Below are 27977 nucleotides of genomic sequence, written 5' to 3' on the forward strand. Positions count from 1 at the left end.
CAAGAGTAGTCTGTCTCACCTCTGTCCTCAGATTCTACTTTCTACATGTGGCAATGGCAATGTTTGTGCATTTTACACAGCTCCTTGGAGATCTTCTGCCCATCTTTTCTATTAGTTTGTTCATTCTGGGAGTGTGGAGGAAAGGGGCTGGGCCAAGCTGGCTTTCAGAGTGGGGAGAGTACTTCTTCCTCATGGTGAAATTGCAGGGTGTGTGTGTGACAGGGTAAGCAGGGGGACAGGTGAAGAGATGGTCAATGGAGCCTTGGAACTGGTGAGATTGAAGGTCAGCAGCCTGAAGGCTTCAAGTTCTTCCTCTGCATCTAATGGGGATGACACTGGAATAATCAATTAGATCTCGGTTTCCACCTGTAAAATAAGAGTATGACACTGGGAGGATTCTATGGTCCCTTGCACATACGTCTCTCCAAATAGACTGTGAGCCCCTTGAATTAAGGCTGTGATTTCCATATCTTCATAGTCATGGTGACCAGTATAGGGTCTGACACATAATTGCATCAGCTGGGCATAAATTTGGCTGCTAGTAACAGAAACCACTAATAGTAGAATGTGTTGAGGCTGATTTTCTTCTATTAGAAGATTAGAGCTGTGCAGGTGTTGGTTAAGGTGTTCAGTGAGGTCTTTGAGGACCAAGGTTCTTTCCATCTTTCCCTTTTACCATCGTGGGCATGTTGGCCTTATGTTCTCATTCTTGTCATTGCATGGATCCAAAGTAGCTACCATGTTGCCAGACATCACACCCACATTTTAGGCAAAGGAAGGGGAAAAACACCAGCCATTTCTGCCTTTTATAAAGAAAGAAAAAGCTTTTCCCAAAGGCACATCAGGTTATGTCTCATGGACTATGTGCTGGGTCACATGACCAATGCCAGATGAAAGGGATTCTGGGAAAGCAAATGTCGAGCTTTTTGGCTTCTTGGGAAGGAGAGAGTAAGAATTGGGGCACATATGGCTGTTGAGCCCACTGAATGTTTGTTAAATAAATATAATTAGAAAATAAGCTGGAAAAGTCTCCTTTTTTCCCCCAAGTAGAGTGTACCATGACATTACTTTGAGGAAATAAGCATTAGATTGGATTTGCTTTTAAGTTATGACGCTGCTCTTTTATTATTATTACTATTGGCATCCCTGGGTGTGCCTGAGGCAGGCTATCTTGTTTCCCTATGGCAAACCAGAATTGGCCTAAGTTTTCTCACAGGCATGGGGCAGGGAGTAGAACTGGAGGGAGAGTCAGAGTTCATGAAGAACTCAGCGTGGAGGGATTTAACTCTGGTGTCTTCCTAAGGGAATATTTTACACACACTCACCTGCGGATCAGGAAAGGCATTTCTTCTGTATTCTGCTATTGGTTATTCTCTTCATGTGGCCTCATGTGTAATTAGTTGAAAAATTACTGGTTCTGACTGGTTTTCATAACCTTTTACTTCATACACATTGTTCCAACATTTAAAGAGGAGGGTTGACATGTTGACAGTGAAAGCAAAAGTGCCAGAATGGGGCATAGAACAGCATGCAATCTCCCCTCTTCACTGAGGAACAGCACTAATAATACAAATGAAGAGGTGCACATGAAGGGTGCCCATTCCTGGTACAGCAGAGGCACTTAATAACTGCTAGACGTGATTATTTTCTTTCCTTTATTTGAGACAGGGTCTTGCTCTGTCACCCAGGTAGAGTGCAGTGGCACAATCATAGCTTACAGCAACCTCAACCTGCTGAGCCCAAGCTATCCTCCCACCTCAGCCTCCTGAGTAGTTTGGACCACAATCATGTGCCACCACACCCGGTTAATTTTTTAAAATGTTTTGTAGAGATGGGGGTCTCGTATGGTGCCTGGGCTGGTCTCACTTCAAGTAATCTTCCTGCTTCAGCCTCCCAAATTGCTGCGATTTGGTGTGAGCCACTGTGTCTGGCCCATTATTTTATTCCTATTCATAATAAGAATGATGCTTCTTTTCTTCCTGCCCACCCTGCCAGTGAGGATCCACTTTTTATCTTATCAGTGAGGATCCATCTGTTAACCAGACGTTTCTAGATAAAATTATAAGATTCAAGATTGTACTATGCAGTTCCCTGGTTTTTTAATTCCCCGGGGGGCTTCTGGGAGAACCCTGGGCAGGCAAAACATACTGTTAGTTTTTTCAGGCATGTTTGAAGTAATCTGGTTGGGTAAACAGTGATCACACAAAACCTGGCTTTCTAGGGAGGTTAACCTGAAACCTTAATTGTTTTCAAAAATTTTCTCCTCAGGGTAACCACTCTATTTCCTGGTGGAATTTAAGTCTATCAGTTTTCTGAACACATGAAAAGGAGGCTATTTACAACTGGCATTCCTGTAGAAAATGTACAAAGTTCTCTAGCAGAGAGCTCTTCCACGTGGGTAGGAAGAGTGCTTTTCAATGCACTTCCTAAAACTGGTGCTTGACAATGCTCATTTGACTTTCCAGTGTAATAATTGTAATACATTAACAAATGTGAAAAGAATAAGAGGTCAATGGTTCAGTGTCTCACTTGCATGGCAGTCACGGATGTTACAGAGATCACTGTGAAATGTGAACTCCTCTGACTCCTCTGTTATTTGTTTCTAACTTTGTTTTCATCTTCTCATTAGGTTAGGTGGTAGTAAAGCATAATGATTAAGAATCCAAGCTTAGGAATCAAAGTCCTAGAGTTGAGTCTCGACGTTGCTGTTTTCTACCTCTCCAACCTGGGGCCCATTACCTTTTCTTACTGGACCTTATTTTCTTATAAACAAAGTTGCCAAATTAATATCCACCCCACAAAAAGTATTGCAAGCGTTAAATATGATACTATATGAGAAAGTGCTTCATAAAGTGTTCAGCTGCAACTTCAGAAAACTCAACCCAAACACCTTAAGCAAAATGAGAATGTATCGACTCGTATAATGAAAATAGAGCATCTGAACCCATGCCAGTGGGTTCAGATTTCACTCTACCATTTTTTTTCTAGAGGCAGGGTCTTGCTACATTGCCCAGGCTGGAGTGCAGTGGCTATTCGCAGAAGTGATCATAGCACACTATAGCCTTGAATTGCTGGGCTCAAGCAACCTTCCTGCCTTAGCCTCCCTAGTAGCTGGGACTACGCATGCACATACCACTGCACTGAGCTCTCACTCTGCTTTTACTCCACTGCCTTCTGCATGGGCCCTATCCTCAGAGAGCTTCTCCCTTAGTGGAGCATGACGGCTGCAATAACTCCAGTCCTTTTTCTCCAGTTTCAAGTCCAGTAAGAAAGAGAGGATGCATCTCTTTCAACAGCCCCAGTGAAAGTGGCATTGCATCTCATTGGCTCTGAAGGTGGATCATCCCTGAACCAGTGCAATAGTATGATTTATCGTACCTAAGCCACAAGCTACCTCTGGAGCAGGAGATGAAGTCAACACCACCTGCTGGACTGAAAGTATAGTGGTTTCTCAGAAAGGAAATTGGGATGCTGTTACCAAAGGAAGAGGGAATGTATGTTGCCATGGTGGGGAGGGTGGGGGCGGTGGCGAGAAAAAGGCAGATTTCCTCTAGAATGCCATCAAAATGAAAGCAAATCTAGGCTTCAGCACCAGTCCTAGAATACCAGAATGGAGACGTGCTTTCTTGGACCTTAAAAGAAATAAAATTAGGCCAAGTGAAGAAAGTGCCATTTAAAATAGTAGCTATGAATGTATATAATTATGATTTCAAGAACTGAATGAAAATATAAATGTTTTAAAAATGGGATGAAAGATTCACAATAAGCAACTAGACTGTTGCAGGGTGGGGGTGGGGTGGTGGGTGGCATGGGGAACCCTGAAAACTCATTAGTCGAGGACAACTACGCCTACCAACAGAATGCAGAGGTGCAAGACTGAGCTACTGGTGCCTGAGTTCTCAGCGGGCCAGAAGGAAGGACGGTAGGGTGGAAGGGCTGGAGTCTCAGTTCTGGGAAGTTTCCCTCTTATCTCGCAGAATGCCTGTCCCTGGATAAAGATCATTAGTTTGAGTTTTTCCAAGATGATTCTAGGAAGCTCCTGCTGGTAACTAAGTCATCCAGCCTGGGGTCCAGAGATTTAGATTTTTTATAAGCTTTCCTGCCACCAAATCGGGTGTTTGGGACCTCATGAGGCCCTGTTCATTCTCCGTCGCTGCGCTCCCCACTCTGCACTGGATGCATTTACTGATGTTGCTGTCTCCGTCCCCAGAGTATGAACCCCCAAGGTGACTCATGCAGCTGTGGGTGCCTGGCACACAGCATGGTGACTGGAATGGATGAGCACCCAATAAACATTTGTTGCAGGAATGCAGGAGGATGGGCAGGCCAGCAAGCAGGCTGCCTGGTTTTTCCCACATGGGCTTTTCTGGGAAAGAAGAGCTTCTATTTTTGGAAAGGGCTGCTATGATTGAGAAAAGTTCATGGCAGCAAAGAAAGGACAGACATTGGGAGGGAAACACTCCTAGTTCTCCCAGACAACACATTTTTTAAAAAGACTCTTTCATCTCTTTAATAATAACAGTAACGACAATGACAATGATGATTATTTATGAGTGCGGCTAGTGCCAGCCACTGTGTTGTCACTGGGCGAGTGATGATCTCATTGGATCTTCACAGTGGGCGTGCGGGGTGGACAGCCTCACACCCCCATTTTACAGATGATAAAAAGGAGGTGCAGGGAGTGGCGCAGCTGCTCCAGGCGTACACAGATAGGAAGTGACAAGGCTGGGACTCTGCAGCCTGAGTGTGTCATCACGAACCACCCGCTGCTCTGCTCTCATAGGTGTGACAGCACAGCTCTGGAGCAAATGCCACGCACATTTGCAAGGTACCCATTTCCATGCAGCAAAAATAAGTCAATAAGTTATTGACTTAGAGAAAAGCAAAGGGCCTCTCAATAAAGAGGTCATTGTACACCTCTCCAAACAGGCGATTTTCTTTCTCATTTTTATTCCCCTGCTGTGTGCTGAAGGTCACTGGCTACAAGCCGGTGAAGTCGCAGAATGGAATCCTTGGCCCGAAAACCCAGAAATGGGAGGGGCAGGGGAGGTGGGGACAGAGTGGGAGGAGGTGGGGACAGAGCGGGAGGAGGTGGAGGCGAAGCAATTCTACAACCCGGGACGGTCTGGCCTGCTTTTCCTCCCTGAACCGGCCCAATGACTGGCTCCCTCACGCTGACCACTCCTCTGGGCTGACCTCCTGCACTCGCCCTCGCACTAACAGCCCAGGCTCCAAGGACAGCCTGCGTTCCTGGGCCGGCTGGGTGCAGCTCTCTTTTCAGGAGAGAAAGCTCTCTTGGAGGAGCTGGAAAGGTGGGTGCTAAGTTGAGGTTCATTTTGTTCTTCTTGGAGTGTGCTTATTGAGTCTGAAGCTGGGTTGGGGCAACAGGCCTCTTCTTGGGAACAAATTGGATCATCTTCTTGGGAAGGAAATGTACTTTCCCTGGCTGCTCTGAGGGGTTAGTGGGGAAGTGGAGTGAGGCGAGAGGAAGGCAAGGAGGGGAGGAAGAAACGGTTTCTCCTGTGGATCTGCAAAGACCAGTCCAAGAGGATTTCAGTGTTAGGAAAAAGGAATCTGGAGTGATGAGAAAGGGGGCCTTTCTAGATGTTGCATGGCTTTGGTGTCGGGAGCCGCTTATGGGACAGCAGGTACTCTAAAAAGCCACCTCCTTAGGAAAGCAGCCCTGGCCAGCTCAGGCTCCCAGCAAGAGCTCCTTCTAGGAGAGAGCTGAGGGATGAAACACACCCAAGGCTCAAGAGGGGCGGGTTCTTAGATACAGGCCCAGGAAGGAGATAAAGGCTTGGTGCCTCCATTTGGTTCAGGATAAGAGCCCCCGTCCTCTTTCTCTGATAACACTGTCCTCCCTTCCAGATCTACGTGCAGAGGAGGCCCTTAAAAGGCACTTGGTCATTCACAGCTCATACTGAGCAGGAGGCTGTGGGAGAAGAATGAAGTTGGTCCCAAGGGGAAGAGGTGTCAAAGGCTTAAGAAACAAGAAGTCAGAGTTTACCTGGGCCTGAGGGAGAATTTTCCTTCCCCCTTTTCCTCCTCCTCCTCCTCTTCTTCTTCTACTCTTTTTTTTTTTTTTTTTTTTTGAGACATGGTCTCATTCTGTCACCCATTCTGTCACCCAGCACCCAGGCTGGAATGTAGTGGCATGATCACTATCATGGCTCACTGCAGCCTCCACCTCCCGGGCTCAAGCGATCCTCCTACCTCAGCCTCCTGAGTAACTGGGACTACAGGCACATGCCACCACACCCAGCTATTTTTCTTTTCTTTTTTTTGGTAGAGATGGGGGTCTCTACCAGGTTGGTCTCATACTCCTGTACTCAAATGATTCTCCTGTCTCAGCCTCCCAAAGGGGTGGGATTACAGGCATAAGCCACCATGCCCGGCTCTTCTTTTGGTTTCAGAGAAAAACATCTCCCTAAAATGTTTATTTCCCAAGGATTCTTGAAAAAGAAAGCTCACTGACACACCCAAAACAATCTGGTTTTGCTCTCTGCTTTTAGGGAGAACTTTCTAAGCAGCAGAGCCCTTCTGAGTGGCAGGGCTGTCTTAGGAGGAAGGTGTCTTTGATTATGGGGAACTTCATGTCCAGGTCTGGCAGGAGAGTTACCCCACTTTCCTGCCTACTCCCTGGGGCTTTGGGGTAGCAGTACCACATTGGGCCATGTCATTTAGGTGAGTCCTTGAACATCGCTTTCTCTGCTTCTCCCTCTTTCTGGATACTTCTTCTTGGAGCCTCTCAAGGGGACCTCCTCTCACAGTGTCCATAGCATCTCTTAGCTAATGGTCCTTAAAATCTCTACCAGCAGCTTCTCTCTGATAGCTAAGAGCTGCCATTTACTGAGAACGTTCTATGTACTGGGCTCTGTGCTAAGTGCCCTAGATGAGAGATGTGCAGTGTGGTGCCTAAACCTTAGGCTTGGAGCAGACACATACTTTCAAATCCTGCCTTCAGCTCCTTAGTGAACATGTCACCTTGGGCAGGACACACGCCTCTCTGTGCCTCAGTTTGCCGCACTTTAGAATGGGGATAACACTTACTGAATAATGTTCTTGTGAGGATGCAGTGAATTAACCCACGCACAGTACTTAGAATAGTGTCGGGCACCTGTGTTCAATAAGTTTTAGCAATTCTAATCATCTCTTTTAAGCCTCACAGCAAGCATCTAAGGTAAGTCTGTATTAGTACCCCTATTTGCAGATGAGAAAACTGAGGTTCACAGGGGATGAGGCAGTGTACAGTCTGCAGTCCAGCATTTACTCTGCTGCTTAGCAATAAAAATAATAACAGCTAACCCTTAGACTAAGTGGCAGAGTCAGGCTTTAGATTCATGAGATGAGTTCTGGAATCCATCCCTTTAATCACCACACTAAATTGCCTTTCTGAAATGGTTATATAAAGCATATCTACTCAATCTTGGAGTTTTTTAAATGGCACCTAGTTTGGTGCTGGAAATGCAGTTGACCTTCAAAGCAATTCTTTGGAGGCAGCATCAATCCCTCTGGAAATACCTTGGTGGTATGGCTGGCCTTATTCTACAGGTAAGGAACCCGAAGCTAAGCATCAGTCACCCCATGAAGTCACAGTTACAGTTAGTATAGGTTGGAATTGGGATTCAAATCTGTACCTGACTTTGTAATTCCTGGCTGGGCCCCAGAATCTTTGATGGAAGTTTCTTCTTTCTTTTCTTTTCTTTCCTTTCTTTCCTCTTTCTTTCCTTTCCTTTCTCTCTCGCTTTTTCTTTCTTTCTTTTCTTTCTTTTATTCTTTCTTTTCTTTCTTTCTCTCTTTCTTTCTTTCTTTGTTTTTTTCTCTCCTTTCTCACAGAATCAGAATCTCTTGGGGTGGGGCCTGGGCATCTGATTTTTAAAAACCAGACATCTGATGTGCAGTCAACACTGAGAACCCCTGCCAGCTTCATCTCCTCTTCTAAGTGCCAGACCCAAGTTTCCAACTGTCTGCCCACCTGTCTCCCCACCTGGGCACCCACCAGCATCTCACCCTCAGGAGACTCCAGCTGAACTCATCCTCTCTCCCTGCTTCTCCAGAACAGGTCCCACCCTCCCTCTACTCAGTCTGTCCTGCTGGGAACCGTGGTCATCTGCACTGTGCCTTCCTTCATCTTCCATCCTGCCAGTGCTGCCTGGTGTGTCTCTTAAACCCATGCCTCCTCTGTGTGCGCCACCTGCACTTTGGTAAAAGCCTTCATTTCCTGCTTGGGTTACTACAACGCCCCCTAACTCATCTCACTGTCGCTATTTCTGCTTCTCTGTCTCTCCCTAGGCTACTCTCATTCTTCCTCCCCTTTCCTCTTCATCCCAAAGTCCAACCCACATCCTTTTATCTGTAGGACTTAAGGAACTAAAGACTATCTCATCACCCACTTTTCTTCTTAAAAACTTCCACTGCACCACCTGCTGAGATGGCCTTCCTACCCAACTTGGCTGGAAAACTCCTACCCATCTTATGCAACCCAGTTCAAAAGTCACCACCTCTGAGAAGCCTTCCCAGAGGCTCCTAGGGAGATGGGTACTGCCTCCTCTGTCCTTCTCCAGCACAGGCCCCATCTTCAATCGTAGGATTGTGCTGGAATGATTGGATGCCAAGTCTGTCCCTCACTGAACTCCTTATGCAAAATCACATATTATATGTTTCCTATTGCCAGGTGTGGGCCCAGGTGCTGGGGATACCGATGAATAAAACTGAGTTTCTGTCTTCAAGAAGCTCCAAGTCTACTGAGTGTAGCAGAGAACAGGGAGAAGGCACTTCAGAGAGAAGGCGTAGCACATGCAAAGCCCCCAGAAGTCAGGGACAGAAAGAAGCCTTAGGGATGTCTGTGGGGGAGGATGGAGGAAGAGGGTAACAGGAGACCAGGTGGGGAGATGAGGGAGGTGGTCTGGAAGGGCCATAAGACACCCCTCACGCTCCCTGAGACCCCTCCACGCTATGGAGATGGGACTGGAGAGGACCATGATCATTTGTGGCTCAGATCCCTGTGGGTTTCTTCAGTTTGGGTCTCACCCATCTTTACAGCCACAGCACCTAACACAGTGCCCGGCACACAGCAGGCCCTAAACGTTTGCCACATGAAGGCATGCCCACTGGGCCAGGAAGCCCATTGGGGACTGGGGGGTTGGTTCTGCGATAATGGGGTCCCTGAGATTCTATGTTTCAAGTGACTAAGCCTCACTCTGCCCCCACCTCTGCGGGGGCGTCCTGCAGGTGCCCGACTCCAGCCATGCTGGCGCTACTGTGTTCCTGCCTGTTCCTGGCAGCCGGTGCCTCCGACGCCTGGACGGGCGAGGACTCGGCGGAGCCCAACTCTGACTCGGCGGAGTGGATCCGAGACATGTACGCCAAGGTCACGGAGATCTGGCAGGAGGTCATGCAGCGGCGGGACGACGACGGCGCGCTCCACGCCGCCTGCCAGGTGCAGCCATCAGCCACGCTGGACGCCGCGCAGCCCCGGGTGACCGGCGTCGTCCTCTTCCGGCAGCTCGCGCCCCGCGCCAAGCTCGACGCCTTCTTCGCCCTGGAGGGCTTCCCGACCGAGCCGAACAGCTCCAGCCGCGCCATCCACGTGCACCAGTTCGGGGACCTGAGCCAGGGCTGCGAGTCCACCGGGCCCCACTACAACCCGCTGGGCGTGCCGCACCCGCAGCACCCGGGCGACTTCGGCAACTTCGCGGTGCGCGACGGCAGCCTCTGGAAGTACCGCGCCGGCCTGGCCGCCTCGCTCGCGGGCCCGCACTCCATCGTGGGCCGGGCCGTGGTCGTCCACGCTGGCGAGGACGACCTGGGCCGCGGCGGCAACCAGGCCAGCGTGGAGAACGGGAACGCGGGCCGGCGGCTGGCCTGCTGCGTGGTGGGCGTGTGCGGGCCCGGGCTCTGGGAGCGCCAGGCGCGGGAGCACTCCGAGCGCAAGAAGCGGCGGCGCGAGAGCGAGTGCAAGGCCGCCTGAGCGCGGCCCCCACCCGGCGGCGGCCAAGGACCCCCGAGGCCACCCTCTGCCTTTGAGCTTCTCCTCTGCTCCAACAGACACCCTCCACTCAGGTCTCACCTTCGCCTTTGCTGAAGTCTCCCCGCAGCCCTCTCCACCCAGAGGTCTCCCCTATACCGAGACCCACCATCCTTCCATCCTGAGGACCGCCCCAACCCTGGCAGCCCCCCACTCAGTAGGTCTGAAGGCCTCCATTTGTACCGAAACACCCCGCCCACGCTGACAGCCTCCTAGGCTCCCTGAGGTACCTTTCCACCCAGACCCTCCTTCCCTACCCCATAAGCCCTGAGACTCCCGCCTTTGACCTGACGATCCTCCCCCTTCCCGCCTTCAGGTTCCTCCTAGGCGCTCAGAGGCCGCTCTGGGGGGTTGCCTCGAGTCCCCCCACCCCTCCCCACTCACCACTGCTCCCGCGGCCGGCCAGCCGGTGCAGCGGAAGCCAGGCCAACTGCCCCGCGTCTTCAGCTGTTTCCCATCCACCGCCACCCCACTGACAGCTGCTCCTTTGGGGGATGTTTGGCAACCTTTGTGTTACACATTAAAAATTCAGCAATTCAGTACTGCGTCCGGGTCTTGGTTACTTTTTTGTTGGCTTGTTTTAGGCTTCTCTCCCAAGCTGAGCTGTTTTGTTTTGTTTTTCCTTTTTTTTTTTTTTTTGGAAGTGGCAAACATACTTCCCAAATCCCTGCAGGACTTCTGCTTATCCTCTGCCCCCACCCCCCTAATCCTGCTGGCAACAACGTTCAGCCACTGCTTGTCTTGACCTTCAGTGTGGCTCCAAGAGGAAGATCACCAGAATCACTCAGGGAAGTTTAAAAAAAATACAGCTCCCTGGGCTACATCCCAGAGCTGTGGAATCCAAAGGGAGAAGAGAAAGTTAATTTGCGACAAGCCTCGGGATGATTCTGACACTGGACGCTCTGGCCTGAGAGGGGAAGAGGCCTTCCATCTCACCTGGGCTGGTAGCTTGTCACATCTGCCTCCGAGTACAGCCTTAGGTCCATTTCCCAGATATCAGAGACAGTGCCAGGGAAGCCAGGTGACTGCATCTTGCCTAGGCACAGAAGAGTAGGGTTGGAATGTGACGTTGTTAGCATTTGGCAGGACCAAAACCAGAGGCAAACGGAGGCAGTGGGATGGAAAGGCAGTTGATTTTGATGAAGGCTTGTTGGGAGTTCAGCTTTCTTTTGAAACTTATAATCTATACCCAGGCTAGAACAGTCTTGTGTATACACCTTCATTCATGGAATGAACATACTTGCAATAACTTTTTAGCCTCCCAGGGTAGCCTCACTTCCTAGCTGTGACTTTTCCACCCTGGTTACTGGGAGGCAGCTTCCATTTCTCCCAGACTCCTAAGGCAGTGCGTCCAATTGAACCGCAGCCAGAAACCTGTCTCCAGGGGTTATTTTTACCTCTAACTAGGACTAACTTGTTATTTTAAAATCTTTCCTTGAACCCAAGTGACAACTGAAAAGAAAGGCTATTGCCTGGTGATTTTGCTCCACCAGTTGGTTCTTACTGGTTTGAATACTAACTTGAACTGTACTCATCGACACTGAAAGGGGACGAGCAAACAGCGTCTCTAAATCTCCTGATCTCAAATATCCCCCTAATTACAAGTTGCAACAAGGCAGCTATTACACGGGGACACAGGATGGGTGCCAAACACCCATCGTCTACTCTGCTGCCTCGATTATGGTGAATTCAGGACCATCAAGGGAGGTGTGGACCGTTTTTTTCAGAAGGAGGCTGACACTTCTTGTCAATTGCATTGTGTTCTTAGTTTTGCTCTTCACAACCCTTGACCCTGTAGATGGGGGCTGAAGAGGCACCCTAGCCGACTCACTCCATTTCTATTCTGGGAATGGGATGGATAAACTATCCTATGGGTCCCTCCAGACCCAAAAAACCAAAACGAAACAAAACAAAAAAACCCAAAACAAAAAAGCAAAAAACAAACGAAAAAAAAGGAAATAATAGGAGGACAAATTACAGTTCATCATAAGGGCAAAGATATGCATATAGCATGATGGTTAACAGGTCAGACTCAGGTAGAAAGGCCCATTTGAACCCCAGCACTACCACACTCACAAACTGTGTGACCTGAACAAGTCACTTAACCTCTCTGAGCATAGGTAAAATAAGAGCATCATACCAGATTGTTTTGAAGATTAAATCAAGTGTTATTCACGAGAGGTGCATAGCATAGCATGCACAACAAATAAGGACCTAATAAGTATCTAATTAATAACAATGGCTAAGATCCAAAAAATAGCTACCTACTAATAAATAGATGGGGCTGCCGTGTAAGGCAGTGAGCATCATGCAACCAGGATTCAAATGAAGGACAGTTGCTACCTCTGAGGTTCCCGAGAAGGATTTCTGCATCCATTGAGAGACTGAATGACGTGAACTCTGCGATCCCATCTCTTGCGGAGAGGGAACCTAGGATGAAGGGAAGATTGTGGGCCATAAAGGCAGACATCTGGTTCCTGGCACAGAACCATATGTGTGCCACCAGAGCCACCCACCGGACCCCACTTGGCCCCTGGAGTCTATTTTTACTCCTCTCATCTTACAGATCTATTTTGTTAATCTCCTTATATTTGCTGTTTTGACTTCCCAGCCAGCTTGCTAATCAGTTTGCCTATTTGACTCACAGGGTTTGCATTTGTCACTGGGACTGAAACACACGCTTGTTTTGATTTCTTTTTGTAAAATTAGAAGCGTTTGATGTAATGACTCTACCTAGACACAGCTGGTAAAGTGAGAATAATGCTCAAGTTTGCACAGTTTAAACACAATGTAGACAATAATTAGAAATGCTATCTTTAGATGTTTAGGATAAGCTTTTTCTCAGAATTGCACTGATTTTTTTTCTGAGTGGGGCTTTTTAGTGCATAGATACAGAAATACTAAAAACGTAAGAAAATAGAGCAAATCAGTGAGTGCTTTGGTCAACTTGAAAGACTGCAGGAAATAAACCAACTGATTTTAGATCTGCCTTTTTTTGACTGAATGCATAAAATCTTTACATTCTCCATATTTTTCATGACTACCATATGATCAAATAGTTTTAGGTGACAGATTGCAACTGATAAGTTGCTGCAATATGCCAGAAGTCATGCTCAGCCTCCGCTTGCCCTGTGGTGAGGGTGGAATATGAAGCAAACAATAAAGATAATTAATCATCTCTATCAGGAAAACTGCCACATTTTTATTTCAGGTAACAAAAAAGATACAGTTATGATACACAATGACCATAGAATCCAATAAAGCAAGTTCTGCAAATGAATAGAAGGTACTTTTTCTTTAAATGAAACTACAAAATAGCAGCTGGTTTTAAAAACAAAGCCAATTGTTTTAGATTTAATAGGCTACCACCGACCTCTGCTAAGATCCCCAAATATATTCCTGAGCTCATATAGATTCCAGAAAGTCAAACTTTTCAATATTATGCAAACTTTCCCTATGCATCCAAAAAAATTCTCATTTAGTAAAGAGATGATAGGAAATGTAAGGCAGCATGTCCATATCTATCATTTTAAATTGCCTTCATGCTGTATCAACTTGTTTTGTTTTGGGAAGCAACCACAATATTGAGAGATGGGTCTTTCCTATTTTTTCTGCTTCTCATTTCTAACTAGATTCACTACGGAGCTCCCAGTTGCATCTCTCTGATCTATAAATTTTTCTCTGTTCAGGAAGACACCTGCAAAGAAGGGAATACATTAAAGGAGTGTGTTGGGGGCAATGCTTTGGCCTTTTGACATCCTATCTAGTCTGAAGGGATCCTCACTATTGCTAAGGAGGAGGAGTGTTTTAAATGGAGGCTTCAGAATGAAAGCAGAGGAAGAAGGTGCTCTCTTTTTCAAAAAGAAGTAGGGTACAGGCTGGGCGAAGTGGCTCACGCCTGTAATCCCAGCACTTTGGGAGGCTGAGGAAGGCAGATCACGAGGTTGGGAGTTTGAGACCAGCCTGGTCAACCTAGTGAAACCCCATCTCTACTAAAAATACAAAAATCAGCCAGGCATGGTGGTGCACGCCTGTAGTCCCAGTTACTCGGGAGGCTGAGGCAGGAGAATCACTTGAACTCGGGAAGTGGAGGCTGTAGTGAGCCAAGATCACGCCACTGCACTCCAGCCTGGGTGACAGAGTGAGACCCTCAAAAAAAAAAAAAAAGAAGTAGGGTACCAAGTCATCCACAAGGCTGTGGGAAAACAACAAAGCCAAGAGGGCACCCCATTTTTTTGGAGTGAAAACCAACAGGGGCAAAGGCATGCTGTAATTTTAAAGAGACAGAGAAGATCACCTCAGTGAGTAAGTAGCTGGTCTTTGTCATTCCTTAAAGAGGAGACAGAACTTTTCATGCCATATGGTGAACCGGGGTGCAAAGGCTCCCGGTAGGAATAACACATCAAAATATTTACTCCAACATGTGAATAACTGATAGCAGAGCCCTTTTCTAGCACTTTGCATCGTGATGGTGGTGCATGTTTGGGAGGGAGGTCACAGAAGAGGAGCAACGATGGGCAAATTAATTTAGCTTGCTTAAGATTGCCAAAAGCGGGGAGGGTCCAGCCGGCATTGAGCTGAGGCCATCAGGAGCCTCCCGGCTAGAGAGGCTTTGGGAATAGCTGTGGGAGCAAGAGAAGGAAGGGGGAGGGGAGGGGAAGGTGGGCAGAGAAGGTGTGGAAAGAGGAAGAGCAAGAGTGAGGGATGAGAAATGCCTGGTTTAGAAAAACCAATCCATTTCTACAAGCCTTAATTAAAAGAAAGACAAACGCTCATGTAAAAATCCACACCTAGAGGCTCTCAGGTACAGAGCGATCACAGGAAAGGCAGGGTGTGCAAACAAGCTTTCATTAAGAGCTTGTCAGCTCTGTTTCATTTCTCCAGACTGCTCTGCATTCTGCTGGCAATCCAGCTGGAAGGACAAACACGTCTGAATGGGCAAACAAAGGTGGGAACATTCCACCTACAAAACAGGACAGATCAGAAAGATGCCAGGGAGGGGGGATGAGATGGCCTTTTTCTGAGCAAACAACCATAGCCCCTCCCCTTAACTCCAAACTCATCAGAAACATGATTTTCTGGCTTTTTATGCAGCAACACAAAGACATGGGGTTCAGAGACAACACCATTGGTTGTCTATTCCCAACTCTCTCACACATCCCAAGATATGATCCTGTTTTGGTGTTCAGCCTTTTAGAGTCTGAATGTCTAGCGACAGGACCTTCTTCAGTTCTTAAGGGTGAATCTTGGTGAACCTAAACGGATCATGGTAATATCATCTCTCTTGCTAAGGAATGGTTACGACATTGTCATGTGGCATCATGTGACAAGGTCACATGCAACCACAGGCCCCAGGTGATCGTTCTGACCAATAAAATGTGACAGGAACTGGGTTTCTCGCTCTTGAAACACACACACACACACGTATGTGGGGAGAAACTTCCTTCTGCCTTTGAACAGGTGTTATCTGGAGCTGTTGCAGCCACCTCGTTATCATGAGAAAGCAGCTGACACAGCAGGAAGAGCAGGAAGATGGAAACCTAGAACCATGACAACTTTCTTGAATGTATAGTCCCAGAATGCCCTACTTTCGAAGTTCCTGTTATACAACATAATTCATTTCCCTACTGCTTAAGTTTCTCTTAAGTGTGGCTTGAAGCTGAGAGGACCACGACTAATGCAGGGTTATCTAGTGAAGTAGGGGACAGAATGCTACAACCTTAAACTATGATCCTAAAAAAGACAAAAGACAGCTGTAAGTAATTGCAGAAACCCCCTTTAATGTCTGTGGAACAGAAGAACCATGTTGGATGGGGAAAGCAGGGGCAGGACACATGTGTCACGTATCTATGGGGTATTATGGTTACATCTGTGACAGGATCAACTAACTTACTGGCTCTCATTTCACGTAATAACGTAAGACCCTCCCAGCTGACTACACACAGTTTAGGTTATCACCCTCTACGACTCCTGCTCCCTGCCCTGCACCCTAGATTCTCTGGGACTTACCGCAGTTTTCCTGACTCTGATGGAATGTGCTGGAGTCTATTATGAGCCCTGCTTTTCAGAAGGTGCTGAACAGGCCCTGAAGATGTACATCTTGCCGATGGTGGGTCAAAACCAGAGTTCTGCAGGCTGAGATTTTTCCTTTTATTATTATTATTATATTAAACTTGGCTGTGTTTTCCTTTGGTGGCTCTGGCATCCTATGCAGTAGTGCTGGACATTTGCAGGCAGTTAAGGCCCAGTCCAGCAGGAAGAATGATTTCTATGACTGCTGGTCTGTGCAAGCCCTCCAGCTGCGGGAGCAACTTCCCTTGAGGAGAAGTTGTGGGGGTGGGCCTGGTGGGGAGGGGGATAGGCTGGGACAGAAGGAAGGATGGAACATTGGACCCGGTGGTCAGGGGTCAATGGGATGTCCTTCTCACCAGGAGCAACAGAACGCTGACTCCAGCATGCTCCCATTTCAACTAAAGTAGTGGGAGGCCCACCCAGTGTGCATCAGACAAAGGCCTGGGTCCTTCTGGGCTGCACTTGGAGGAGGAGCAGCATAGTAAGGGATGGGGCGCCCATTCTGCTAGCAGAGTGATTCCCGGAGATGCAATCTGGGCGGGATGTATCCGTGTGGCTGGCCCCTCGTGTCCAGGTGTCACATCTTAGTGTCACGAGCCTGGTATAAACATTGAATTTTTAGGATGCATTTTCACTGACAGTCTACCACTCTGGGAACCTCTCTTTTTCCTGCAAGGAGTGCCTCTCAAAGGAGTGATTCTGGTTCTCAGACGCATTCTGAGCTTTGGGATCTAGTCTCAGGCTTTCCAGGGAAGGAAAAAGCTATGGCTGGAAGATCTTTTAGTTTTCTGCAGTGCCGGATGCCACCTAGAAAAGCTAATTTTTATCTGAAAGGAAAGAACCGGCTAGGATTGATCACGCCCTCCTTTCCCATCCCTGGATCATGTCCTTCCACGTCCCTCCTTGCCATGCGGTTGTGAAGTTGTTTTGTTTTCCTCTCTTTTTCCCATAAAAGGTCATGAGCTCTGTTTCTTGTCTTTAAGATTCCCATACCTGGTGGCACACATGAGGCAGGCTCAGCATTCTGTTGAAGGAGTAAAGAGTTTGGAAGTTCCAGGTGGTGTGGGAAACTAGACTGGCTCCCAGCAAGTAGATCTTTCCCAAACCTGAAATGGCCATACAATCCTGTATGTGAGACAGGTTGAATGCAGAGAATGGGCATTTCCAGGTTGTAGCTCTCATCTCATCTCACACAAAAAAAACAGACCACCACTGGGAGTCCTGTTCCCCAGCTTTTATGCTCACCCCTCCCAATCACTTCACATCAGTTAATTCTCCAGATTTACAAGCTAGAAAACTTCAGCTCTGACACTCAGCACACAGGCCTCAACAGGGGCCGTGGATTTCAACCCAGAGGCCCCATCTTCTCACCCTGCTTAAGGCCCCTTCCACCTGCCAGTCTGCACCATGACAGCAGGGCTGTGGGTACAATGCCAAGCACACCCATGCCAGGCAGTCCTACCAGGCCCTGATTTGATGGGGTGCAGCCATTCTGCTCAATTACACCTTCCTCTCCAGCTGCCTAACCTTGACCAAGATGGGGACCTGATTAAAAACCCCATCAGTTTCTAGCTCTTCCTGTAATTTTGATTGATAACATTAAATGCTAATACAAAAACATCTTATCTCTGATAAAACAAAAGCTGACAGAAAGACGGATGCTGAAAACCAGCCATATGGTGGACACGATTCCTGGGCCTGGCCCTGTTCACAGTAGCGCTCTCTGGCAGAAAAGAGTTGACACTGAGAAGCTTGAGGACCTACATTTAATAAATCAAACTGTACTGGCATCATCAGAATATTCACAGTTTGCAACAGGATCAGTGCATTTTCTCACTTGCAGACTCGGAGGCGTTTCAGGAGAAGGCGACTTGGGCGCGCCGTTCCGATGCTTCATTCTTGACCCTCTCTGGGGCTTTCAATGTGTCATTGTGTCAGATCCCTCTCCCCTTCAGGTTTTCACAGTGCTCCTCGTGCCTCTGCCCTCTGGGATCCCTTTGCCATCTTCCGGTGTGGAAGCTTCAGCTGCTGGCTGGCTGGCCTCGAAGGAGTCCAGGTGAGATTTACGGAGCTCCCCCTGGATGGCCAGGCCTGGTGGGGTTGGCCCCATCTCACTCCTCTGACCCTCCATGGGACTCTCTCTTCTGACCTCTTCCAGTTCTGCAGCTGCCTGTTCCTTTGTCAGTTTAATTATTTCCCTTCCAAGGCTGTTTACTTCTTCCTCAGAAGGTAACTGGGGTAATGAAGGATGAAAGAGCTTGCATTGGTTCCCGCGACTCTGATTTGCTGGGGAGTTGACAGCGGGCCTCCCAGCATCCTCAGGCGCTGTCAACACCTCAGCAGCGGCACAACTTTCATCTCCTTCTTGCTTCTGAGCCTCCCCTGAAAACAGAACGAGGACAGCATTAAACCTCTGTCAGCAAGTCAGCCCTCACCACCCCTCTTCTGCCAACCTCCCGCCCAGCCTACCAGCACAGGGCCTCTGAAAAAGGAGCAAGACTTTTTTGGCTCCCTGTGCAGGTCACTGGAGCCGAAGGGGAATACAGGACCCAGGTGAAACCAGCGAGCATGCATTCTAGTGATTCCTGCATTATTAACAGAGGGCAAGGGAGCACTTGGGCCATGTCATAATCCATCCTTTCCAGGCACCTGGTTAGCTTCTGTTCCATTCTCTAATGGCCGCTCCTTGTGCCCATTAAATATTTAAATTGAGGATGAAGGTTTTGTTGGTTCTGTAGCTCAGAGCCAGGGCTTGTTAGTAATGAAAAAAGGTTCCGGCTGCATTGAGGGTGGGAAGCAGAAGGATAGTTCAGGAAGGATTTAGTGCCACCCCTTCTCCACGATTCTCCATCAGTATCTCATTCCTTAATGCAGACACCTGGTGTTCCTCAATATCAAATAAATTATATGCAAATACAGCTTCTAGCTCCCTCCCCTGTTGAGTTGTTGTCCCTAAACCACTTCTCTATAGGATGGAAATTCTAGCACTGCAACAGGAAGGGCATGGGAGAGAAGGGGGAGCCCTAAAGTGCTGACGTCCAGCCTTCATTTCCCTACTCACTTGCTTTGTGATCAGGATAGGACTCTCTGATGCCCCTTCTGGACCTAACCAGCAATGGTTACTCTGCATACGTGGGGAGCAGCATGGTGGAGCCAGCTCTTAGTACCTGGGCATGTGCATTCATTCAACAACAGACATTGAGTTTCCCCAGAAGCCAATCTCTTCTCAGCCCTCAGGCTAAACAGTGAAGAAAGGTATGACAAAGCCACAATGGGTCTGGGTTTAGCCTGGGCACAGGTCCTGGACCAGGAATGAGGGGCCCCCAGGAACATTTTCTGGTACCCCTGAATGGAACCACAGCAGAACCCTACTGTATTGGGGCTTGCTATCAGATATGTGCAGGTATGTTTTCAGGCTGTAAGTTGGAACTTGGGGAGATAGAGAACTGCAGCAGGTTAGAAAGGATGTGGAGCATCATCTGGCCATGCCATTTTCCTGCTTAAAACCTTCTGCTGGAGCCTTGTCACTTTCAGGATACATTTCCTTTCGCTTAGGCCCTTACAAGGTCCCGCTGATGTGCTCCTGTTTCACTCTGCAGCCTCATTTCACACAGTTTCATCACACGTGTCCTCCCAGCCATGTCACGCACCCATTAGGTCTCCACATGCACTGATCAGTTTCTCTCCTGTCTTAAATAAATCCTCCCAGCTAATGCTTATTGGGTGCTTTTCCACACTAGGCACTGCGCTAAACATTTGACATGTTTATCTCATTCTAAATTTAAGTCCATGAGAACAGGAGCCTCATCTGACTCATCCAGTGTCTGACACATTCTAAGCATTCAAAAATATTTAAAAAATAGTTCCCTTTCTTTTATAAATGGAAGTATAATATACATAAAGAGAAGTGCACAGAACTTATGTATCCAGCTCAATGAATTTTCACAAAGCGAACTCACCCATATAACCAGGATGAGAAACGAAATATTACCAACCCCTGCAAACACTTCCAAGTCCAGGACTCCTGGACCCCCTTTCCAGTGCCTTTTCTGCTGCCAAGGATAACCATTAGCCTATTTAAAATGCTAAAATGAGATCTGCCTGGTCCTTGAACTTTATATCCAGGAATCTTACTGTGCTGGGTCCTTTCGCTTCACATGATGTTTGTGAGATTTACCCACAAAGATTTACCCATTTATGAGTACGGAATTTGTTCATTTGAATGCACCACAATTTCCAACAGGTATGTAAATGTTGAATGAAAATGGGCAAGAGAGAAACAGAAAAAGAGATAGAAACTTTGAGAGCAGACATATTAAACGATTCACACCATCACTCAAAATTGCAGAAATCTAAGTCCCAACAAAATGTATTTTTTCCTCTATCAGAATGGCAAAAATGAAAAGGTTTGACAAAGCTCAGTGTTGAGAAGGATGCAGGGAAACAGGTACAATCATACATTAATAAAGAAAATAAAAATTAGTAAGACTCTTTTATAGGCCAGATATTTCAAGATACATTGTTCTTAGATACACACTACAACACTGTTTTTAAAAACAGAAGTCTGGAAAACTCCAAGTGCTCATCAACAGGGGATTATGTATACAGATTTACTTGCCAAGTTGCGAGATTCTTTCTGATAATATGCACTAAAAATTGTAGGTTGTCTCTGGAAAGCAGACTGAGGACCGCAGCAAGAAGCAAGGGTGGAGGAAGACTTTAAGCTTAATTTTCCACTTTTCTGTGCTATTTATATTTTTTAACATGTGCTGTATTCCTGTTTTATAAAACAAGATATGCAACCTCCAAGATTCTACCATCCATTATCACCTCATCTTTCCTTTGCTACACTGATCTGTAGAGCTAGGAACCCATATCCACTGCTTCCACTTCCCAGTGCTGATTCATACCTTTGATCCTTCAGGCTATCCTGAGTACCCCCTGCCTGTGAGGTCTACATCCCCCTCCCCACCCTGCAGCATACTTTCCCATTAGCCACATGCTCCTCGCAAGCTGTTTCTCCCTGTAGTCTCTCCTTCAATCTAGTTCTGTGAGCATGCTGTATTCGTTCCCTATGGCTGCTGTAACAACCACAAACGTAGTGGCTTAAAACAAAACACATTCATTCCCTTATAGCTCTGGAATCAGAAGTCCAAAAAAATTTCACTGCGGCTGGGCACAGTGGCTCACACCTGTAATCCTGGCACTTTGGGAGGCTGAGATGGGCAGATCACCTGAGGTCAGGAGTTTAAGACCATTCTGGCCAACATGGCAAAACCCTGTCTCTACTAAAAATACAAAAATTAGCCAAGTGTGGTAGTGTGTGCCTGTAATCCCAGCTACTCAGGAAGCTGAGGCAGGAGAATCAATTGAACCCGGGAGGTAGAGGTTGCAGTGAGCTGAGATTGTGTCAATGTACTCCAGCCTGGGAGAGAGAGCGAGACTCCGACTCAAAAAAAAAAAAAATTCACTGGGCCAAAACCAGGGTTGTGCTCCCTTGGAGGCTCTGGGGCAGAATCCATTTTCTGCCTCTCCCAGTTTCTGATGGCTGCCAGGATTCCTTGGTTTGTGGCTGCATCCTTCCAATCTCTGCTGCTGTGGTCACACTGCCTCTTTTTCTGTGTGTGCACAATCTCTCTCCTGCCTCCCTCTTGAAAGGATACATGATATTGCATTTTTGGCCCACATGGATAATCCAAGATAATCTCCTAATCTCAAGATCCATAAATCAATCATATCAGCAAAGTCATTTTGCCATATAAGGTAACATTTACAGGTTTCAGGGAATTGGACCTGAAATCTTTGAGGGTCAGTATTCAACCTCCTACATATGCCTTCCCAGTTGCCTTTGTTGATTCTGACATTTCCTTCTGGCCCCTCTGAGGGCATTTCCCCCAGTGATCTGCCATCTGTTTCTCTTCATTCATTCTCACCCATTAGCTATCACATGACCTTAATTTCTGCCTCTGAGTACAGCTCCCAGATCTATATTGATGGCTCTGCTCGCTTCTTGTAGAAGTTACAGACCCATGTTTCTGGCTGCCAATAGGATCCTCTACCTGGAAAATCTGCTGGCACTTTCTAGAAGATAGTTTTCCCCCACAGAGTCCCTCTTGTTTGCAGTTTCAGTAATGCTTCATAGTCACATGGGCTTAAGACCTTGAAGACCAGTCAATGCCAAGTCCTGTCTTTGTCCCTCTGTATTAGTCTGTTTTCATGCTACTAATAAAGACATACCCAAGACTGGGTAATTTATAAAAGAAAGAGGTTTAATGGACTCACAGTTCCACATGGCTGGGGAGGCCTCATAATCATGGCAGAAGGCAAAAGAAGAGCAAAGGGACATCTTATATGGCAGCAGGCAAGAGAACGTGTGCAGAGGAACTCTTATTTATGAAACCATCAGATTTTGTGAGACTTATTTGCTACCAAGAGAACAGCATGGGGGAAACCACCCCCATGATTCAATTATCTCCACCTGGCCCCACCCTTGACATGTGGAGATGATTACCATTTAAGGTAAGAGTTGGGTGAGGACACAGCCAAACCATATCACCCTCAGTGCTATAGACTGAATGCTTGTGTCCTCCCAACATTCATATTGAGGCCCTAATCCCCAGTGTGATGGTATTTGGAGGTGAGGCCTTTGGGAAGTACTCAGGGTTAGATGAGTCATTAAATGGGTTCCTCATAATGGGATTTGTACCTTTACATGAAGAGAAAGGGACCAGAACCCCCTCTTTCTCTGCCGTTTGAGGATACAGCAAGAAGGCCGCCATCTGCAAAACAGGACGAAGGCCCTCCTGAGTCACAGAATCTCTTAACACCTTGATCTTGGACTTCCCAGCCTCTGGAACTATGAGAAATAAATGTCTGCTTCTTGTTGAAAACACTCAGTCTATGGTAGTCTGTTACAGCAGCCTGAACTGACTAAGACATGTTCCTTGCATCTGCCCACTCTTCTCCTTGCCCAATACCAAACATGGCTTGGATTTCTAAGGTTTCTAGATAAATTGCTGAGGCATGTTTCCCCAAGGTTCAGCTGGATGTGACTTTTAGACCATCCCCTCAGCCAATGAACAGGTAAGCATTCAGAAGGCAAGGGCAAACCATGCCCAGTGTTTCTGGAACTCAGACCCTGGCAGGTGACAGGTATGTGGTGACAATTTATAGGATGAATTTACAAGGATTATTTATATAATTTAGAAAAAATGTGTATTTAAAAACACATAAGTCTAAGCATGTGGTTAGATACTTTAGGTTAAATATAACCTAAAAAGGGCCGGGCACCATGGCTCACACCTGTAATCCCAGCACTTTGGGAGGCTGAGGCAGGTGGATCATGAAGTCAGGAGTTCAAGACCGGCCTGGTTAACATGGCGAAACCCCGCCTCCACTAAAAAAATACAAAAAATTAGCCAGGCACGGTGGCGCACGCCTGTAGTCCCAGCTACTCAGGAGGCTGAGACAGAAGAATCGCTTGAGCCCAGGAGGCAGAGGTTGCAGTGAGCCAAGACCAAGCCACTACACTCCAGCCTCAGCAGCAGAGCTAGACTTCATCTCAAAAAAAAAAAAAGAAAAAAAAAATATATATATATAAAACCTAAAAAGGAAATATAATCTAACAAGTTTGAATTAAAATGGAGCTTAGAATTTCTGCAACATGTAACAATGTTATCACATCTGTGATCCATTCTAATTTTAATACAACATAAAAGTATTGATACGACATAAAAGTATTGATTGATATGCATGGTATGTAGTGTTGAACATTTCTTAATTACATAATTAAATAAACTTTTGAGCATTTATTAACCAAATGTTTAAAAGTTTTAAAATGACTGAACCTTGGTAAAAACTCTGAGAAGCTCCAGAAGAAATGAACGAGTGAAATCAGAGGGACTTTAAGACTAAAATGAAACTACCAAGATGAAGGGTGGAGCACAAGGAAGAGAAAATGATCCTAGACAGAAGCAGCGATGGGATAACAAACATCAGTATCAACAGGGAAGAGGACTGTGGGTTTCAGCTGAGTAAAGTGGGTCCTGGCTACTGTTGCCACACCCTATAGCTCTAATTCTCCCGATACAAATTTGCTTTTCACATTCAAAATAAGTTTCCATTTCCTTTAGCCTTTTTGATGACCATAGACAAATCCCAGGGACAGAATTTTGACCAAATCTACTTTATGCTTTCTGAAGCCTGCATTTAGTCACAACTATGTTTATTCTCCTAAGAATTCACCAGCCTCAGTAAGCATTGTATCTGCAAAGGAGACCATTACTTGTGCTCACAATGAAATACATGAATATAATAAAGCAAGCCTTGATTTTTAAAAAAATAGCTATTCAGATCTGTTCATACATACCAGGATAAGGCATGCTAGTTCTTGATGCGCAAATGTTAGATGTGTGAATAAATCAAGCCTTGATTTTGAAAAAAACAACTATTCAGATCTGTTTAGCCAGGATGAGGTATGTTGGTTTCTAATAGGTTCCTTTGATTCTAGTCTCCTCCTGCACTAATCCAACCTATTGGGAGACAGGAACCTTTCCTAAAGCTTTGCTACCCAAAGTGTGGTTCATGGACCAGCAGTGGCAGCATCACCTGGGGACTTATTAAACGTGCAGGGTCTCAGGCCCTACTCCAGAATTACTGGTTCTGAATCTTCACTTTAATAAGATCCTGGGTGATGTGGGTGAACACTTCAGTTTGAGCAGCACTGCAAGCTCAAAGCACAAATCTCACCATGTCTTTCCCCAGCTATACATCATTTAAAGGCTGCCAGTGTCTTGGGAACAAAGTCTAAGCTCATAACCTGGCATTCAAGGCCTTCCATGACTCAACATCCATCTACATTTCTACCTGGCAAACCAACTCCTCCCCTTGTTCCCTCTACTCCAGCCACACTGAGCCCTTCATGTCACCCACCCCTGTCCCCAGCACCTATACTTAGAAAGTTGATTCCTCCATGACTATCATTCTCTCTTGTATGTCCCAGGGATGAACTTCAAGAGTCAGCTCCACCTCCACATCTTCCATGATGCCTATTTGATTAAATCTGGCCAGAAGTAATATTCCTACCTTAAATATAGAAACTTGCCTGATTAATTTTTTCACCTTGTTCCATAGTGGGGACTCAATAATAAATAGCTTATTACATGTTTGAATATATGAACAATATACATGAATGCATGAATCCATGAAAATATTAGTACATATCTTTAAATGTAATTCGTTAATATATGAAAGCAATCCTTGAATTTATGGTATTCATTTAAGGTTGTATTCAGGTTGCTACTCTAAAAGTTCTTAAAACGGTACTTTTGAAAAAGAAAGATAAAGATTTCTGACTTGCACAAACATTTATCTACATCTAAGGTAGCTCAGGGAAGCAATCACATAATTTTCACACTCACAGATGAAAATTTTTGTAGTTGTTATACAGGGGACATGAGAAACAGCGGGTCAAAATGAGCAGGTTTCCAGCATGGTGGGGAGGCTCTATTTAAAAGGAGTAAATTACGGTACTTTCAGCAGCTAAATTTTTCACCAACGTGAGACGAATACACTCCTTCTGGAAATTACTCTTATGAAATTACTTCTTCCAGGACACTTAATAGTATATTCCAGTGCCCCTGAAAAATTAATTAACCTTACTCATAACAACCTAACCCCTAAACCATCTGTGGTGTGTTTTTACTGTAGGTCAGGTTAATCTTCTCTACCTTAATTTATATCTAAGTGAGGGTAGTCTAAATTACACAGGCGACTTTCAGTTGCTGGTATTTTGCCTTGTGCCATTTCGTTAGATGACATTCTGCTCATGTCCAAAGGTATGAGTCTCTTTTAATATGGTAAACCTCTGAGATTAGCAGGGAGAACTTTTTAACTTTTTAAGCAGTGGGTGCAGGGGGGTGCGTGTGGGGCCAACACTGCAGTCCTCATTAGAGATTAAAACACAGCCACAATAAGAGGCATGAACTCAGGCTGTAATCCTACTCTGTTTACTTTTTCTGAGAAAGCCTAGATTTTCAGAGCCTCAGGACCACAGAGCTACAGGAGCCAGGATCTAGGACTGGACTGTAAGTCAACAGCAGGATTTACCAACCCACTCCCCCATTTTTTTCAAATTTAAATTTAAATTTTTAATTTAATTTTTTTTTTCTTTGAGACAGGATCTCACACTGTCCCAGCCTGGAGTGCAGCGCCACGATCACAGCTCACTGCAGCCACAACCTCCTGGGCTCAAGGGATCCTTCTGCCTCAGCCTTCCGAGTATCTGGGACTACAGGCATGTGCCACCACGTGCAGATAATGTTTTAATTTTCTTTTTTAGAAATGAGGTCTCACTATGTTGCCCAGGCTGGTCTCAAATTCCTGGCCTCAAGCAATCCTCTCACCTCAGCTTCCCAAAGTGCTGGGATTATAAGTATGAGCCACCCTTAGACTGCTTTTTTTTTAATCCAAAAGATACCCCCAAATTATACTCAAGTCATTATCAGGAGACAAAAAAAGGTTACTAAAAATGTCACAAGCATTGAGCTATCACTGGGACCTCTGGTTACTTGCTGTGGGAGCAAAATCCTCCTTTAAAGATTCTAGAATCTTAACTCTTAAGCTGTGGGCGTTTTATTTTTAAGGATAGACACATAGCATTGCTATTTCTACAAAAGATTTCTGAACCAGCCAAGAGTGGGAAAATATTAAAAATAATAGTAATTATTCAGTGTTTTAGCAAACAATTATTAATACTTATTATTAATAATGATACACATCAATGATGAGGATGCAATCAACGGCTACAAAAGCATTATGACACAAATAGTGTGGAAAGAAAAAATTATTTCCTCTAAAAGATAAAGAAACAGTATCCTCTTTGTTAAAAAAATTGCCAATCACCCAAAAATGTGTCCCCCACTCCCCACTGCCACTGGCCCAAAGAGGCGATTCATCTTGCTTTGCTAGTTGCTCTCTGATAGGCTTTGTCCTCCCAAGCACGCGCTGCTTTCTGTTGGAATTGATCACAGATGCGACAGTGATGAGGCCATCCTGGACGCTGACAGCCACGGCATAAACGCTTCCTTATTCCCACCCAGCGCTGTCGGAGGATGGGGTAGGAACAATGAGAGCTAATGATGCAACTCTGGAAGCTATCATTTTGAATCAGTCCACGACTTACACCGCCCTTGTAAAAATCAAGCCAGGTTCATGCTCCATTTCAGGTTAGCAGGCCCAGGTCCACCCCGAGGCTCAGCAAGCCCAGAACAGACAGAAGGCTTTGGATCTCCATGTGGACATTGGATCCTGGCATGGCATAACCACCAGCCAAGACATGCTCCAAACCACACAGGGGGTCATGGTGTTCCAGGCGAGCCTTACAAGCAGCCACATGAGGCTGGCTGCAAAGACCCAGCCTTGCTTTCTGGCTGGTGCGGAACCAATTAAAGTCAGGGTCTCTCTCTAGAAATTCTCCCCACATGTACTTGGGGGGTAACCTTTCTGTTCAAATCCCAGATCTGTCCAGGCTTCTACCACTCCATGCACTATTATGGTCCTATGATTAGGCTCTCAAACCTGTTGGCTCATCTGGGTCTTCTTACCCAGTGATAAGAAATGGTCTTCTTACCACTCCATGCACTATTATGAGTGATTTAAAGCAACAACTATGCATTATTTTTCACGAGTCTTTGGGTCAGATGGGCGGTTCCGGTTCTGCTAATCCAAGCTCAGCTCAGCAAGACTCCCTCATCCATATGCAAGAGAGAGCTTGCAGAGCCTAGCTTAGATTAGCAAAACCAGCCATCTGACCCAAAGACTCATGAAAAACAATACATAGTTGTTGCTTTAAGTTCTACATTTTGAGTTGGTTTGT

The 27977-nt window shown here is 46.2% G+C and overlaps 2 protein-coding genes across 7 annotated transcripts in view; one reads left to right on the forward strand and one right to left on the reverse strand.

Moving 5' to 3' along the window:
• Positions 1-4696: 4696 nt before the first annotated feature.
• Positions 4697-10569, forward strand: SOD3 (superoxide dismutase 3). 3 transcript variants are annotated; one of them, XM_055245810.2, is made up of 3 exons: positions 4981-5312; positions 8066-8207; positions 9235-10569. In XM_055245810.2, the coding sequence occupies exons 2-3, from the start codon at positions 8176-8178 to the stop codon at positions 9971-9973; spliced, it is 771 nt and encodes a 256-aa protein (XP_055101785.1). In that variant the 5' UTR covers positions 4981-5312; positions 8066-8175; the 3' UTR covers positions 9974-10569. The 3 variants fall into 3 exon arrangements, with proteins under 3 accessions (XP_063475841.1, XP_055101785.1, XP_055101786.1); XM_063619771.1 differs by lacking the exons at positions 4981-5312; positions 8066-8207 and adding an exon at positions 4697-4828; XM_055245811.2 differs by lacking the exon at positions 8066-8207 and having other exon boundaries at positions 4983-5312.
• A 2643-nt stretch (positions 10570-13212) lies between these two features.
• CCDC149 (coiled-coil domain containing 149) overlaps positions 13213-27977 on the reverse strand; it is a 111860-nt gene continuing 97095 nt past the window's right edge. For all 4 annotated transcript variants that reach the window (XM_055245806.2, XM_055245807.2, XM_063619754.1 and 1 more), the window contains one exon: positions 13213-18484. In XM_055245806.2, the coding sequence (XP_055101781.1) occupies positions 18054-18484 (431 nt within the window). In that variant the 3' untranslated portion in view covers positions 13213-18053. The remainder of the gene's footprint in view (positions 18485-27977) is intronic.

The sequence above is a fragment of the Symphalangus syndactylus genome, chromosome 16 (assembly GCF_028878055.3).
Source record: "Symphalangus syndactylus isolate Jambi chromosome 16, NHGRI_mSymSyn1-v2.1_pri, whole genome shotgun sequence".
NCBI lineage: Eukaryota > Metazoa > Chordata > Mammalia > Primates > Hylobatidae > Symphalangus > Symphalangus syndactylus.

What these genes read in the sequence shown, in the direction of transcription:
- SOD3 (XM_055245810.2), top strand. Translation starts at nt 8,176, where the DNA reads ATGCCTCCTCTGTGTGCGCCACCTGCACTTTG. An exon ending in TGTGCGCCACCTGCACTTTG is followed by an intron (nt 8,208 to 9,234) that starts GTAAAAGCCTTC and finishes GGCGTCCTGCAG; the next exon opens with GTGCCCGACTCCAGCCATGC.